General features: G+C 41.8%; 1 protein-coding gene across 1 annotated transcript in view; it reads left to right on the top strand.

The window, feature by feature from the left end:
* Positions 1-14013, top strand: part of LOC128660493 (uncharacterized) — a 300304-nt gene that overhangs the window by 267257 nt on the left and 19034 nt on the right. The window contains exons 11-12 of the mRNA XM_053714380.1: positions 1605-1640; positions 1860-1967. Of these exons, the coding sequence (XP_053570355.1) occupies positions 1605-1640; positions 1860-1967 (144 nt within the window). The remainder of the gene's footprint in view (positions 1-1604; positions 1641-1859; positions 1968-14013) is intronic.

Here is a 14013-nt window from a genome sequence, read left to right as displayed (position 1 = left end):
ATTTGGATTTTACTTCTGAGTTGGATACATACAGGTCAGTGTGTTCTAAGACAGAAGAGGAATTGCACTTTGCAAACTTTTTTTTTTTTTTTTTTCTCTCCATATAAGACATGAGATGTCACTGACTTGTATGTATTCAAGCTCTAAGAAAAATAAAACTGATCACTGCTCAACACGGAGCCAGGGGGTGGAGCATGTGCTATGCACTGAAGGCAGGGAGACCAGCGTGGCCGCACGGCCAAAAAATATTTAAAGGGGTATAGGTTATGTGATCTAAAATCTGATATTTAAAAAAAAAAAAATTAAAGATAGAAAATGAGGTTTGTAAGCTCATAACTAGTATATTTAACTATTCCAGCAGTTTCAATTCAAAATTATTCTTAATTTGGGTTAACTGTCCCTTTAACGCTTTGACTGGGGTGTCTTTGCCTCTTCATGGTGTCCAGGTGTTGTATTTCCCAACAGTAATTCTCCCTGCCAAGAAAGAAAATAATTTATCAGGTAAGCATACGCTTTTTCACCCTTTTAACCTTCTGAAAAAGTGTATTCTTTTTAAAGACACGATGATCCGTGGACTCATCGTGTCTAAAAAGAAACAAATTTATCAGGTAAGAATACATTTTCTTTTTCTTGGCTGCTACCCTTCCACAAATACCATTGCTGGTCAAGCTTCTTCGGACTGTTGAATTATCAACTTGGCATCCCGATGAAGCTGCCAGATGCTGAAATTATTTGTTTACTTGGCTTTTCAGTCCTTTTTTTTTTTTTTTTTTTGCTTTGACCACTCCTGATTCTTACATGTATGCATTTATGTAGAGAGAGATATATAGAGAGAGATATATAGAGAGAGATATATAGAGAGAGATATATAGAGAGAGATATATAGAGAGATATATAGAGAGAGATATAGAGAGAGAGATATAGAGAGAGAGAGATATAGAGAGAGAGATATAGAGAGAGAGAGATATAGAGAGAGAGAGATATAGAGAGAGAGATATAGAGAGAGAGAGATATAGAGAGAGAGAGATATAGAGAGAGAGAGATATAGAGAGAGAGAGATATAGAGAGAGAGAGATATAGAGAGAGAGAGATATAGAGAGAGAGAGATATAGAGAGAGAGAGATATAGAGAGAGAGAGATATAGAGAGAGAGAGATATAGAGAGAGAGAGATATAGAGAGAGAGAGATATAGAGAGAGAGAGATATAGAGAGAGAGAGATATAGAGAGAGAGAGATATAGAGAGAGAGAGATATAGAGAGAGAGAGAGAGATATAGAGAGATAGAGAGAGAGAGAGAGATAGAGAGAGAGAGAGAGATAGAGAGAGAGAGAGAGATAGAGAGAGAGAGAGATATAGAGAGAGAGAGAGATATAGAGAGAGAGAGAGAGAGATATATATAGAGAGAGAGAGATATATATAGAGAGAGAGATATATATATAGAGAGAGAGATATATATATAGAGAGAGAGAGATATATATATAGAGAGAGAGAGAGATATATATATAGAGAGAGAGAGATATATATAGAGAGAGAGAGAGATATATATATAGAGAGAGAGAGAGGTATGTGTGTATTTATTTGAATTTTCTCTTCTCTCTAAACAGACGGATCTGTTAATGAAAACAGCCATCGACTATTCGGTATGTATTAGTGTGATTGCTTTGTTTTTCAGAGAACCTAAATATGAACATCATTAATATGTTGTAAAGTGGATAGTGATTTACAAATTTAATAATAATGTATATGTCTGCAATTAGCCAAATTTTGATGTGGTGTTAATTTGATTTGTAAATATTTTCTGTTTTACCTTATTGCTAAGCATTTTGGGATTTAACTAAATGTGCTTGTTTTGCTTACAGGAAGAATTAGAGATTGATTCAGACTCTGAAGTAAATAAAGTATCAACGATTATGATGCAAATGGCTTGGCGTTTAAGAATGTATGCCTTGAGGGCAAGTCCATATAATGTAAGTAAAGGATATGGGGTATTGCCTTTGGCCAACTTGTACTCTCACCTTTTATTGTTACATGAAGCCAACAAGCCTTGGTATCCAATATTAATGAAGTGTTTTTGTTTACTAGTTAAATTTGCAAGGTTTAACAGACCTTAAATCTTCTCTCACGCTAAAGAGGTATTCAAATACACAATTTAAGTGAACTCTAGGTGTATAGATCAAATGATGTATTTCTTTAAACATGTTAATTATAGACAAATTCCCTTAATCTATTATGTGTTAAAGCCATCAAAAAAGATTAAACGTGTAGTCTAATCTTGACACCCCTATTCTGCTCCATATAAGGATATAGTCATTTTATGGAGCATTCAGGTTTCTTTCATAAATTGATAAATCCACTAGCTGTAACATTGGGGGATTAAACTACCTCCACCATGATGCAGCCAAAAATTACTCAACACATCAGCTTTAATACCTCCCACATCCTGTTTTCGTGTCTTAATTTTTTAGCTTCACAGGTGAATCGTGCATTGCTGTTGAAATTAAAAGGGATTCTCAAATTGTCTGTGGCTTGTCACACCCTTTTAGAAGGTCATAGCGGTGCAGTGAGTACCATGGCTGGTGAGTGTAAATCTCTTGCAGGAGCTGTTCACCAGCCTGCCTTAGTGATCACTAGGACTGGTCCTGAGTCATCTACTGTTTTTGGCACGTATATTCTTGAGGTACTTCCTAGCACAGATCCTGAGTTGGTGACATCTAACTAAGATGAGGGTATTGCTGCAAATCAGGTGCAGCAGTGGGTGCTCACATGGTAAGTAGAATTTATTTTTTATTTTTCTTTCCTATGGCATGGAGAGTCCACAAATTCATTCCAATTGCTAGTGGGGATATTCCACTCCTGGCCAGCAGGAGGCGGAAAAGAGCACCCCAGCAGAGCTGTTAAGTGTCACTTACCTTACCCATAATCCCCAGTTGCCTCTGTCAATGGAAGATGTGCGAAGATGTTCTCTGAAGATATTTAATCCTTTTATGGGTTCTTTTCCCAAGCAAGGATTGGGGTTATGCTTTTTCCATGTCAATCTCTTTAGTAAGAGTAACAGTGGCTATTAGCAGTTAGAAAGCAAAGTTGTCTTGCTTTATTTTCTAACATTATTGCTACCCCTTCTAGAAAGCCAGGGTTGGTTACTCTGTTCTTTTCTTTAGGCCCCCGATAGAGAGTGGAGTATCTATCACACCTAAGAAGCTGTTCCTGCCCTTCTAGGTATTGAAGGACAGCACTTGGGAGGTTAATTCCTCTTGTGGATCAACATATGGGGCAAGTTTCAACCTTTATAGATGGGTTACCTTTTGGGCATTTTTTTTTGGCAGGCACTGGCATGTGAAACATTAAAGGGACACTCAAGTCAAAATTAAATTTCATTATTCAGATAGAGCATGCAATTTTTATCAACTTTCCAATTTACTTCCATTAACAATATGTGCTCAGTCTTTTTGTATTTACACTTTTTGAGTCATCAACTCCTACTGAGCTTGTGCAAGAATTCACAGCATATACGTATATGCATTTGTGATTTGCTGATGGCTGTCACATGATACAGGGGGAGTGGAAATAGACATAATTTTGCAATTTATTTAACAAATATCTACTACTCATTTGAAGTTCAGACAGTGCTTTTGCATTGTCTTATCATACATTTGTTGATTATGCAAATCTACTGTATTGACTGGTCCTTTAAGCAGTTACATTTTTTTACCCTTAACATTTATTAGAGGCTGGCTGAAGGGTTAATAGGTCGAGTAGCTATCCATTTATTCTGCTGTGTAAGGCAGTGTAGTGATCACGATGGGATTAACAAAGTGCTTAACTTATTTTTCTTGGATTGATCAGAAATGCGTGCTTTTACTGTTTCACAGGTAATTTTCTTGTCCGATCATGTGACTCATCCGCTCTTCCGTTTTATTTATTGTAGAGCGGAGTGAGTTAGGCAGTGTAGCGACTACGTTGTTTTCATCTGTGTCCGCTACTAGTCGGATCGACAGGATCTTTTCTCCAACATAGGTGTGTCCGGTCCACGGCGTCATCCTTACTTGTGGGATATTCTCCTCCCCAACAGGAAATGGCAAAGAGCCCAGCAAAGCTGGTCACATGATCCCTCCTAGGCTCCGCCTTCCCCAGTCATTCTCTTTGCCGTTGTACAGGCAACATCTCCACGGAGATGGCTTAGAGTTTTTTAGTGTTTAACTGTAGTTTTTATTATTCAATCAAGAGTTTGTTATTTTAAAATAGTGCTGGTATGTACTATTTACTCTGAAACAGAAAAGAGATGAAGATTTCTGTTTGTAAGAGGAAAATGATTTTAGCAACCGTTACTAAAATCGATGGCTGTTTCCACACAGGACTGTTGAGAGGAATTAACTTCAGTTGGGGGAACAGTGAGCAGACTTTTGCTGCTTGAGGTATGACACATTCTAACAAGACGATGTAATGCTGGAAGCTGTCATTTTCCCGATGGGATCCGGTAAGCCATTTTTATTACAGAAAGAAAAAAAGGGCTTCACAAAGGCTTTTTAAGACTGTAGACATTTTCTGGGCTAAATCGATTTATATATAAACATATTTTATACTCCATAGCCTTGAGGAATTATTTTAATCTTGGGAATTATGTAAAATAACCGGCAGGCACTGTATTGGACACCTTATTCTCTAGGGGCTTTCCCTAATCATAGGCAGAGTCTCATTTTCGCGCCTCTATTGCGCACTTGTTTTTGAGTAGCATGACATGCAGATGCATGTGTGAGGAGCTCTGATACATAGAAAAGACTTTCTGAAGGCGTCATTTGGTATCGTATTCCCCTTTGGGCTTGGTTGGGTCTCAGCAAAGCAGATACCAGGGACTGTAAAGGGGTTAAATATAAAAACGGCTCCGGTTCCGTTATTTTAAGGGTTAAAGCTTCCAAATTTGGTGTGCAATACTTTTAAGGCTTTAAGACACTGTGGTGAAATTTTGGTGAATTTTGAACAATTCCTTCATACTTTTTCGCAATTGCAGTAATAAAGTGTGTTCAGTTTAAAATTTAAAGTGACAGTAACGGTTTATTTTAAAACGTTTTTTGTACTTTGTTATCAAGTTTTTGCCTGTTTAACATGTCTGAACTACCAGATAGACTGTGTTCTGAATGTGGGGAAGCCAAGGTTCCTTCTCATTTAAATAGATGTGATTTATGTGACACAAAATTTAGAGAAAATGATGCCCAAGATGATTCCTCAAGTGAGGGGAGTAAGCATGGTACTGCATCATCCCCTCCTTCGTCTACACCAGTCTTGCCCACACAGGAGGCCCCTAGTACATCTAGCGCGCCAATACTCCTTACTATGCAACAATTAACGGCTGTAATGGATAATTCTATCAAAAACATTTTAGCCAAAGTGCCCACTTATCAGCGAAAGCGCGACTGCTCTGTTTTAGAAAATACTGAAGAGCATGAGGACGCTGATGATATTGGTTCTGAAGGGCCCCTACACCAGTCTGAGGGGGCCAGGGAGGTTTTGTCTGAGGGAGAAATTTCAGATTCAGGGAAAATTTCTCAACAAGCTGAACCTGATGTGATTACATTTAAATTTAAGTTGGAACATCTCCGCGCTCTGCTTAAGGAGGTGTTATCCACTCTGGATGATTGTGAGAATTTGGTCATTCCAGAGAAACTATGTAAAATGGACAAGTTCCTAGAGGTCCCGGGGCCCCCCGAAGCTTTTCCTATACCCAAGTGGGTGGCGGACATTGTAAATAAAGAATGGGAAAGGCCCGGTATACCTTTCGTCCCTCCCCCCATATTTAAAAAATTGTTTCCTATGGTCGACCCCAGAAAGGACTTATGGCAGACAGTCCCCAAGGTCGAGGGGGCGGTTTCTACTCTAAACAAACGCACCACTATACCCATAGAAGATAGTTGTGCTTTCAGAGATCCTATGGATAAAAAATTAGAAGGTTTGCTTAAAAAGATGTTTGTTCAGCAAGGTTACCTCCTACAACCAATTTCATGCATTGTTCCTGTCACTACAGCAGCGTGTTTCTGGTTCGATGAGCTAGAAAAGGCGCTCAATAATAATTCTTCTTCTTATGAGGAGATTATGGACAGAATTCATGCTCTCAAATTGGCTAATTCTTTCACCCTAGACGCCACTTTGCAATTGGCTAGGTTAGCGGCGAAAAATTCTGGTTTTGCTATTGTGGCGCGCAGAGCGCTTTGGTTAAAATCTTGGTCAGCGGATGCGTCTTCCAAGAACAAATTGCTTAACATTCCTTTCAAGGGGAAAACGCTGTTTGGCCCTGACTTGAAAGAGATTATCTCTGATATCACTGGGGGCAAGGGCCCTTCCTCAGGATAGGTCTTTCAAGGCCAAAAATAAACCTAATTTTCGTCCCTTTCGCAGAAACGGACCAGCCCCAAGTGCTACGTCCTCTAAGCAAGAGGGTAATACTTCTCAAGCCAAGCCAGCCTGGAGACCAATGCAAGGCTGGAACAAAGGAAAGCAGGCCAAAAAACCTGCCACTGCTACCAAGACAGCATGAGATGTTGGCCCCCGATCCGGGACCGGATCTGGTGGGGGGCAGACTCTCTCTCTTCGCTCAGGCTTGGGCAAGAGATGTTCTGGATCCTTGGGCACTAGATATAGTCTCCCAAGGTTATCTTCTGGAATTCAAGGGGCTTCCCCCAAGGGGGAGGTTCCACAGGTCTCAATTGTCTTCAGACCACATAAAAAGACAGGCATTCTTACATTGTGTAGAAGACCTGTTAAAAATGGGAGTGATTCATCCTGTTCCTTTAGGAGAACAAGGGATGGGGTTCTACTCCAATCTGTTCGTGGTTCCCAAAAAAGAGGGAACATTCAGACCAATCTTAGATCTCAAGATCCTAAACAAGTTTCTCAAGGTTCCATCGTTCAAAATGGAAACCATTCGAACAATTCTTCCTTCCATCCAGGAAGGTCAATTCATGACCACGGTGGATTTAAAGGATGCGTATCTACATATTCCTATCCACAAGGAACATCATCGGTTCCTAAGGTTCGCATTCCTGGACAAGCATTACCAGTTTGTGGCACTTCCGTTCGGATTAGCCACTGCTCCAAGGATTTTCACAAAGGTACTAGGGTCCCTTCTAGCGGTGCTAAGACCAAGGGGCATTGCAGTAGTACCTTACTTGGACGACATTCTGAGTCAAGCGTCGTCCCTTCCTCAAGCAAAGGCTCACACGGACATTTTCCTGGCCTTTCTCAGATCTCACAGGTGGAAAGTGAACGTAGAAAAAAGTTCTCTATCTCCGTCAACAAGGGTTCCCTTCTTGTGAACAATAATAGACTCCTTAGAAATGAGGATTTTTCTGACAGAGGCCAGAAAATCAAAACTTCTAAACTCTTGTCAAATACTTCATTCTGTTCCTCTTCCTTCCATAGCGCAGTGCATGGAAGTAATAGGTTTGATGGTAGCGGCAATGGACATAGTTCCTTTTGCGCGAATTCATCTAAGACCATTACAACTGTGCATGCTCAGTCAGTGGAATGGGGACTATACAGACTTGTCTCCGACGATACAAGTAGATCAGAGGACCAGAGATTCACTCCGTTGGTGGCTGTCCCTGGACAACCTGTCACAGGGGATGAGCTTCCGCAGACCAGAGTGGGTCATTGTCACGACCGACGCCAGTCTGGTGGGCTGGGGCGCGGTCTGGGGACCCTTGAAAGCTCAGGGTCTTTGGTCTCGGGAAGAATCTCTTCTCCCGATAAATATTCTGGAACTGAGAGCGATATTCAATGCTCTCAAGGCTTGGCCTCAGCTAGCAAAGGCCAAGTTCATACGGTTTCAATCAGACAACATGACGACTGTTGCGTACATCAACCATCAGGGGGGAACAAGGAGTTCCCTGGCGATGGAAGAAGTGACCAAAATCATTCAATGGGCGGAGACTCACTCCTGCCACTTGTCTGCAATCCACATCCCAGGAGTGGAAAATTGGGAAGCGGATTTTCTGAGTCGTCAGACATTTCATCCGGGGGAGTGGGAACTCCATCCGGAAATCTTTGCCCAAATTACTCAATTGTGGGGCATTCCAGACATGGATCTGATGGCCTCTCGTCAGAACTTCAAGGTTCCTTGCTACGGGTCCAGATCCAGGGATCCCAAGGCGACTCTAGTAGATGCACTAGTAGCACCTTGGACCTTCAAACTAGCTTATGTATTCCCGCCGTTTCCTCTCATCCCCAGGCTGGTAGCCAGGATCAATCAGGAGAGGGCATCGGTGATCTTGATAGCTCCTGCGTGGCCACGCAGGACTTGGTATGCAGACCTGGTGAATATGTCATCGGCTCCACCATGGAAGCTACCTTTGAGACGAGACCTTCTTGTTCAAGGTCCGTTCGAACATCCGAATCTGGTCTCACTCCAACTGACTGCTTGGAGATTGAACGCTTGATCTTATCAAAGCGAGGGTTCTCAGATTCTGTCATTGATACTCTTGTTCAGGCCAGAAAGCCTGTAACTAGAAAAATTTACCACAAAATATGGAAAAAAAAATATATCTGTTGGTGTGAATCTAAAGGATTCCCTTGGGACAAGGTATAAATTCCTAAGATTCTATCCTTTCTTCAAGAAGGTTTGGAGAAAGGATTATCTGCAAGTTCCTTGAAGGGACAGATTTCTGCCTTGTCTGTGTTACTTCACAAAAAGCTGGCAGCTGTGCCAGATGTTCAAGCCTTTGTTCAGGCTCTGGTTAGAATCAAGCCTGTTTACAAACCTTTGACTCCTCCTTGGAGTCTCAATTTAGTTCTTTCAGTTCTTCAGGGGGTTCCGTTTGAACCCTTACATTCCGGGGATATTAAGTTATTATCTTGGAAAGTTTTGTTTTTGGTTGCAATTTCTTCTGCTAGAAGAGTTTCAGAATTATCTGCTCTGCAGTGTTCTCCTCCTTATCTGGTGTTCCATGCAGATAAGGTGGTTTTACGTACTAAACCTGGTTTTCTTCCGAAAGTTGTTTCTAACAAAAACATTAACCAGGAGATAGTCGTGCCTTCTTTGTGTCCGAATCCAGTTTCAAAGAAGGAACGTTTGTTGCACAATTTGGATGTTGTTCGTGCTCTAAAATTCTATTTAGATGCTACAAAGGATTTTAGACAAACATCTTCCTTGTTTGTTGTTTATTCTGGTAAAAGGAGAGGTCAAAAAGCAACTTCTACACCTCTCTCTTTTTGGATTAAAAGCATCATCAGATTGGCTTATGAGACTGCCGGACGGCAGCCTCCTGAAAGAATCACAGCTCATTCCACTAGGGCTGTGGCTTCCACATGGGCCTTCAAGAACGAGGCTTCTGTTGATCAGATATGTAAGGCAGCGACTTGGTCTTCACTGCACACTTTTACTAAATTTTACAAGTTTGATACTTTTGCTTCTTCTGAGGCTATTTTTGGGAGAAAGGTTTTGCAAGCCGTGGTGCCTTCCATCTAGGTGACCTGATTTGCTCCCTCCCTTCATCCGTGTCCTAAAGCTTTGGTATTGGTTCCCACAAGTAAGGATGACGCAGTGGACCGGACCCACCTATGTTGGAGAAAACAGAATTTATGTTTACCTGATAAATTACTTTCTCCAACGGTGTGTCCGGTCCACGGCCCGCCCTGGTTTTTTAATCAGGTCTGATAATTTATTTTCTTTAACTACAGTCACCACGGTATCATATGGTTTCTCCTATGCAAATATTCCTCCTTTACGTCGGTCGAATGACTGGGGAAGGCGGAGCCTAGGAGGGATCATGTGACCAGCTTTGCTGGGCTCTTTGCCATTTCCTGTTGGGGAGGAGAATATCCCACAAGTAAGGATGACGCCGTGGACCGGACACACCGTTGGAGAAAGTAATTTATCAGGTAAACATAAATTCTGTTTTTAATCTCTCTGCTCTCCAGGTTTGTCAACTATCTCTGAAAGCGGATCTGAATCTCGAGTCTCCTTTACAGTTTCTAGTGAGCTCCGGTACTGGTGCGGTAAGACTCCTCTGGCTGAGGTATAGAGGTGTGAAGAAAACTGTTAAAGTATCAGTAAACTTTAAAAATAATGCATACATAGTGCAGAATTATATTAGCCAAACATTTATAAAACATAATTTCCCCTATTAATTAAAAAAAAAAAAAAAAAAAACCGCTGTTTCACAGACCCGCTCTTTGCTCTCTGCTGAACGGGTCTGTTATATTTAGTCTGCTCATCGGGCCAGCTGTATAGTCACAGCCCGGCCCGACCGCGCCATAAGACTAAGTGCAGCAGAGAGCGGGTCTGTGAAACAGCGTTTTTTTTGTTGTTTTTTAAATTAATAGGGGAAATTATGTTTTATAAATGTTTGGCTAATATAATGTTATATAATTCTGCACTATGTTCAGAATTATATAACATTATTTTTAAGGTTTACTGTCCCTTTAAGATTATTTTCCTTTTTGCTGTGACTGGTACTGGTAATATTAAATTTTTATATATTAATTTGGGAATCAGCTCTGTTATTATGGACTCAGACCAAAATACATCTTTCCTTTGATGTTTACTTTGTCTGGAGGCTCAGGTTGTACCCCCTGTGCAATTCTGTGCCACTTTCTTATCTAAGACCTTAAAATATAAAGGCAAATTACTCCCTTCTGAGCCATATGTTAGGACAATACTATTCAGGATATGCCTCCACTTTCTCCTTAGACGTCCCAAACTATGGTAGTTTCACATGCAGTGCCCTGCGGTTTCTCTCAACCTCCTGGGGGTGTTTGTTTTTTTCTCCAACATTGGTGTGTCCGGTCCACGGCGTTATCCATAACTTGTGGGAATATTCTCTTCCCCAACAGGAAATGGCAAAGAGCACAGCAAAAGCTGTCCATATAGTCCCTCCTAGGCTCCGCCCACCCCAGTCATTCTCTTTGCCGTTGCACAGGCAGCATCTCCACTGAGATGGTGAAGAGTATGTGGTGTTTAGTTGTAGTTTTTTATTCTACTATCAAGAGTTTATTTTATAATAGTGCTGGTATGTACTATTTACTCTGAAACAGAAAAGGATGAAGAGTTCTGTTTGTGAGAGGAGTATGATTTTAGCAGCAGTAACTAAAATCGTTTGCTGTTTCCACATAGGACTGTTGAGATGAGATAACTTCAGTTGGGGGAAACAGTTAGCAGACTTCTCTGCTTAAGGTACGACTAGCCATATTTCTAACAAGACTGTGTAATGCTGGAAGGCTGTCATTTTTCCCCTCATGGGGACCGGTAAGCCATTTTCTTAGTCTCAAACAGAATAAAGGGCTTAATATGGGCTATAAAACTGGTAGACACTATTATGGGCTAGATCGATGGCTTTATTTGGGCATTTTATACAGCTTGAGGTTGAAATTTACACTTTATAACTTTGGGGAACGTTATTTTCACGGCAGGCACTGGCTTAGACACCTTCCCAGTCAGGAAGGGCCTTATTGTAGTAGGCAGAGCCTCATTTTCGTGCCATTATTGCACAGTTACTTTTGAGAGCAGGACATGCAGCTGCATGTGTATGGGTCTGGAAGTAGTTGAAAAGATCCCTAGAAGGCTTCATCTGGTATCGTATACCCCACTGGGTTTGGTAAAGTCGCAGCAAAGGCTGTAGCTGGGACTGTAGAGGGGTTAAAACTATAAACGGCTCCGTTTTTGTCATTTTAAGGGTTAAAGGTCTGAAATTTGGGGTGCAATGCTTTGAATACTTTAAGACACTGTGGTGAAAATTTGGTTAAAATTGAACAATTCCTTCATAGTTTTTCACATATTCAGTAAAAAAAGTGTGCCCTGTTTAAAATTTAAAGAGACAGTAACGGTTTTATTTTAAAACGTTTTTTGTACTTTGACAAGTTTAAGCCTGTTTAACATGTCTGTGCCTTCAGATAAACTATGTTCTGTATGTATGGAAGCCAATGTGTCTCCCCCTTCAAAATTGTGTGATAATTGTGCCATAGCGTCCAAACAAAGTAAGCACAGTACTGCCACAGATAGTAAAGTTGCCCAAGATGATTCATCAGATGAAGGGAGTAGACATAGTTCTACATAATCTCCTGTGTCTACACCAGTTTTGCCCACGCAGGAGGCCCCTAGTTCTTCTAGTGCGCCAATGCTTGTTACTATGCAACAATTGACGGCAGTAATGGATAACTCCATAGCAAATATTTTATCCAAAATGCCTGCATTTCAGAGAAAGCGCGATTGCTCTGTTTTAAACACTGTAGAGCAGGAGGGCGCTGATGATAATTTTTCTGTCATACCCTCACACCAGTCTGAAGTGGCAGTGAGGGAAGGTTTGTCAGATGGAGAAATTTCTGATACAGGAAGAATTTCTCAGCAGGCAGAACCTGATGTTGTGACATTTAAATTTAAATTAGAGCATCTCCGCGCATTACTTAAGGAGGTGCTATCTACTCTGGATGATTGTGACAATCTGGTCATCCCAGAAAAATTTTGCAAGATGGACAAGTTCCTAGAGGTCCCGGTGCACCCTGATGCCTTTCCGATACCTAAACGGGTGGCGGACATAGTGAATAAGGAGTGGGAGAAGCCAGGCATACCTTTTGTCCCTCCTCCTATATTTAAGAAATTGTTCCCTATGGTCGACCCCAGGAAGGACTTATGGCAGACTATTCCTATCGAGGATAATTGTGCTTTCAAAGATCCTATGGATAAAAAATTGGAGGGTTTGCTTAAAAAGATTTTTGTACAGCAAGGTTACCTCCTGCAACCTATTTCGTGCATTATTCCTGTCACTACAGCAGCGTGGTTCTGGTTCGAGGAACTAGAAAAGTCGCTCAGTAGAGAGACTCCGTATGAGGAGGTTATGGACAGAATTCACGCACTTAAGTTAGCTAATTCCTTTATTTTAGATGCCGCTTTGCAGTTAGCTAGATTAGCGGCAAAAAATTCAGGGTTTGCAATTGTGGCGTGCAGAGCGCTCTGGCTAAAGTCTTGGTCAGCGGATGTATCTTCCAAGACAAAATTGCTTAATATCCCTTTCTCCAACATAGGTGTGTCCGGTCCACGGCGTCATCCTTACTTGTGGGATATTCTCTTCCCCAACAGGAAATGGCAAAGAGCCCAGCAAAGCTGGTCACATGATCCCTCCTAGGCTCCGCCTACCCCAGTCATTCTCTTTGCCGTTGTACAGGCAACATCTCCACGGAGATGGCTTAGAGTTTTTTAGTGTTTAAGTAGTACCTTACCTGGACGACATTCTGATTCAAGCGTCGTCCCTTCCTCAAGCAAAGGCTCACACGGACATTGTCCTGGCCTTTCTCAGATCTCACGGCTGGAAAGTGAACGTGGAAAAGAGTTCTCTATCCCCGTCAACAAGGGTTCCCTTCTTGGGAACAATTATAGACTCTTTAGAAATGAGGATCTTTCTAACAGAGGCCAGAAAAACAAAACTTCTAGACTCTTGTCGGATACTTCATTCCGTTCCTCTTCCTTCCATAGCTCAGTGCATGGAAGTGATCGGGTTGATGGTAGCGGCGATGGACATAGTTCCTTTTGCGCGCATTCATCTAAGACCATTACAACTGTGCATGCTCAGTCAGTGGAATGGGGACTATACAGACTTGTCTCCGAAGATACAAGTAAATCAGAGGACCAGAGACTCACTCCGTTGGTGGCTGTCCCTGGACAATCTGTCTCAAGGGATGACGTTCCGCAGACCAGAGTGGGTCATTGTCACGACCGACGCCAGTCTGATGGGCTGGGGCGCGGTCTGGGGATCCCTGAAAGCTCAGGGTCTTTGGTCTCGGGAAGAATCTCTTCTACCGATAAATATTCTGGAACTGAGAGCGATATTCAATGCTCTCAAGGCCTGGCCTCGGCTAGCGAGGACCAAGTTCATACGGTTTCAATCAGACAACATGACAACTGTTGCGTACATCAACCATCAGGGGGGAACAAGGAGTTCCCTAGCGATGGAAGAAGTGACCAAAATCATTCTATGGGCGGAGTCTCACTCCTGCCACCTGTCTGCTATCCACATCCCAGGAGTGGAAAATTGG

The sequence above is a fragment of the Bombina bombina genome, chromosome 5 (assembly GCF_027579735.1).
Source record: "Bombina bombina isolate aBomBom1 chromosome 5, aBomBom1.pri, whole genome shotgun sequence".
Lineage (NCBI taxonomy): Eukaryota > Metazoa > Chordata > Amphibia > Anura > Bombinatoridae > Bombina > Bombina bombina.
This window is presented reverse-complemented; position numbering and strand designations above follow the sequence as displayed.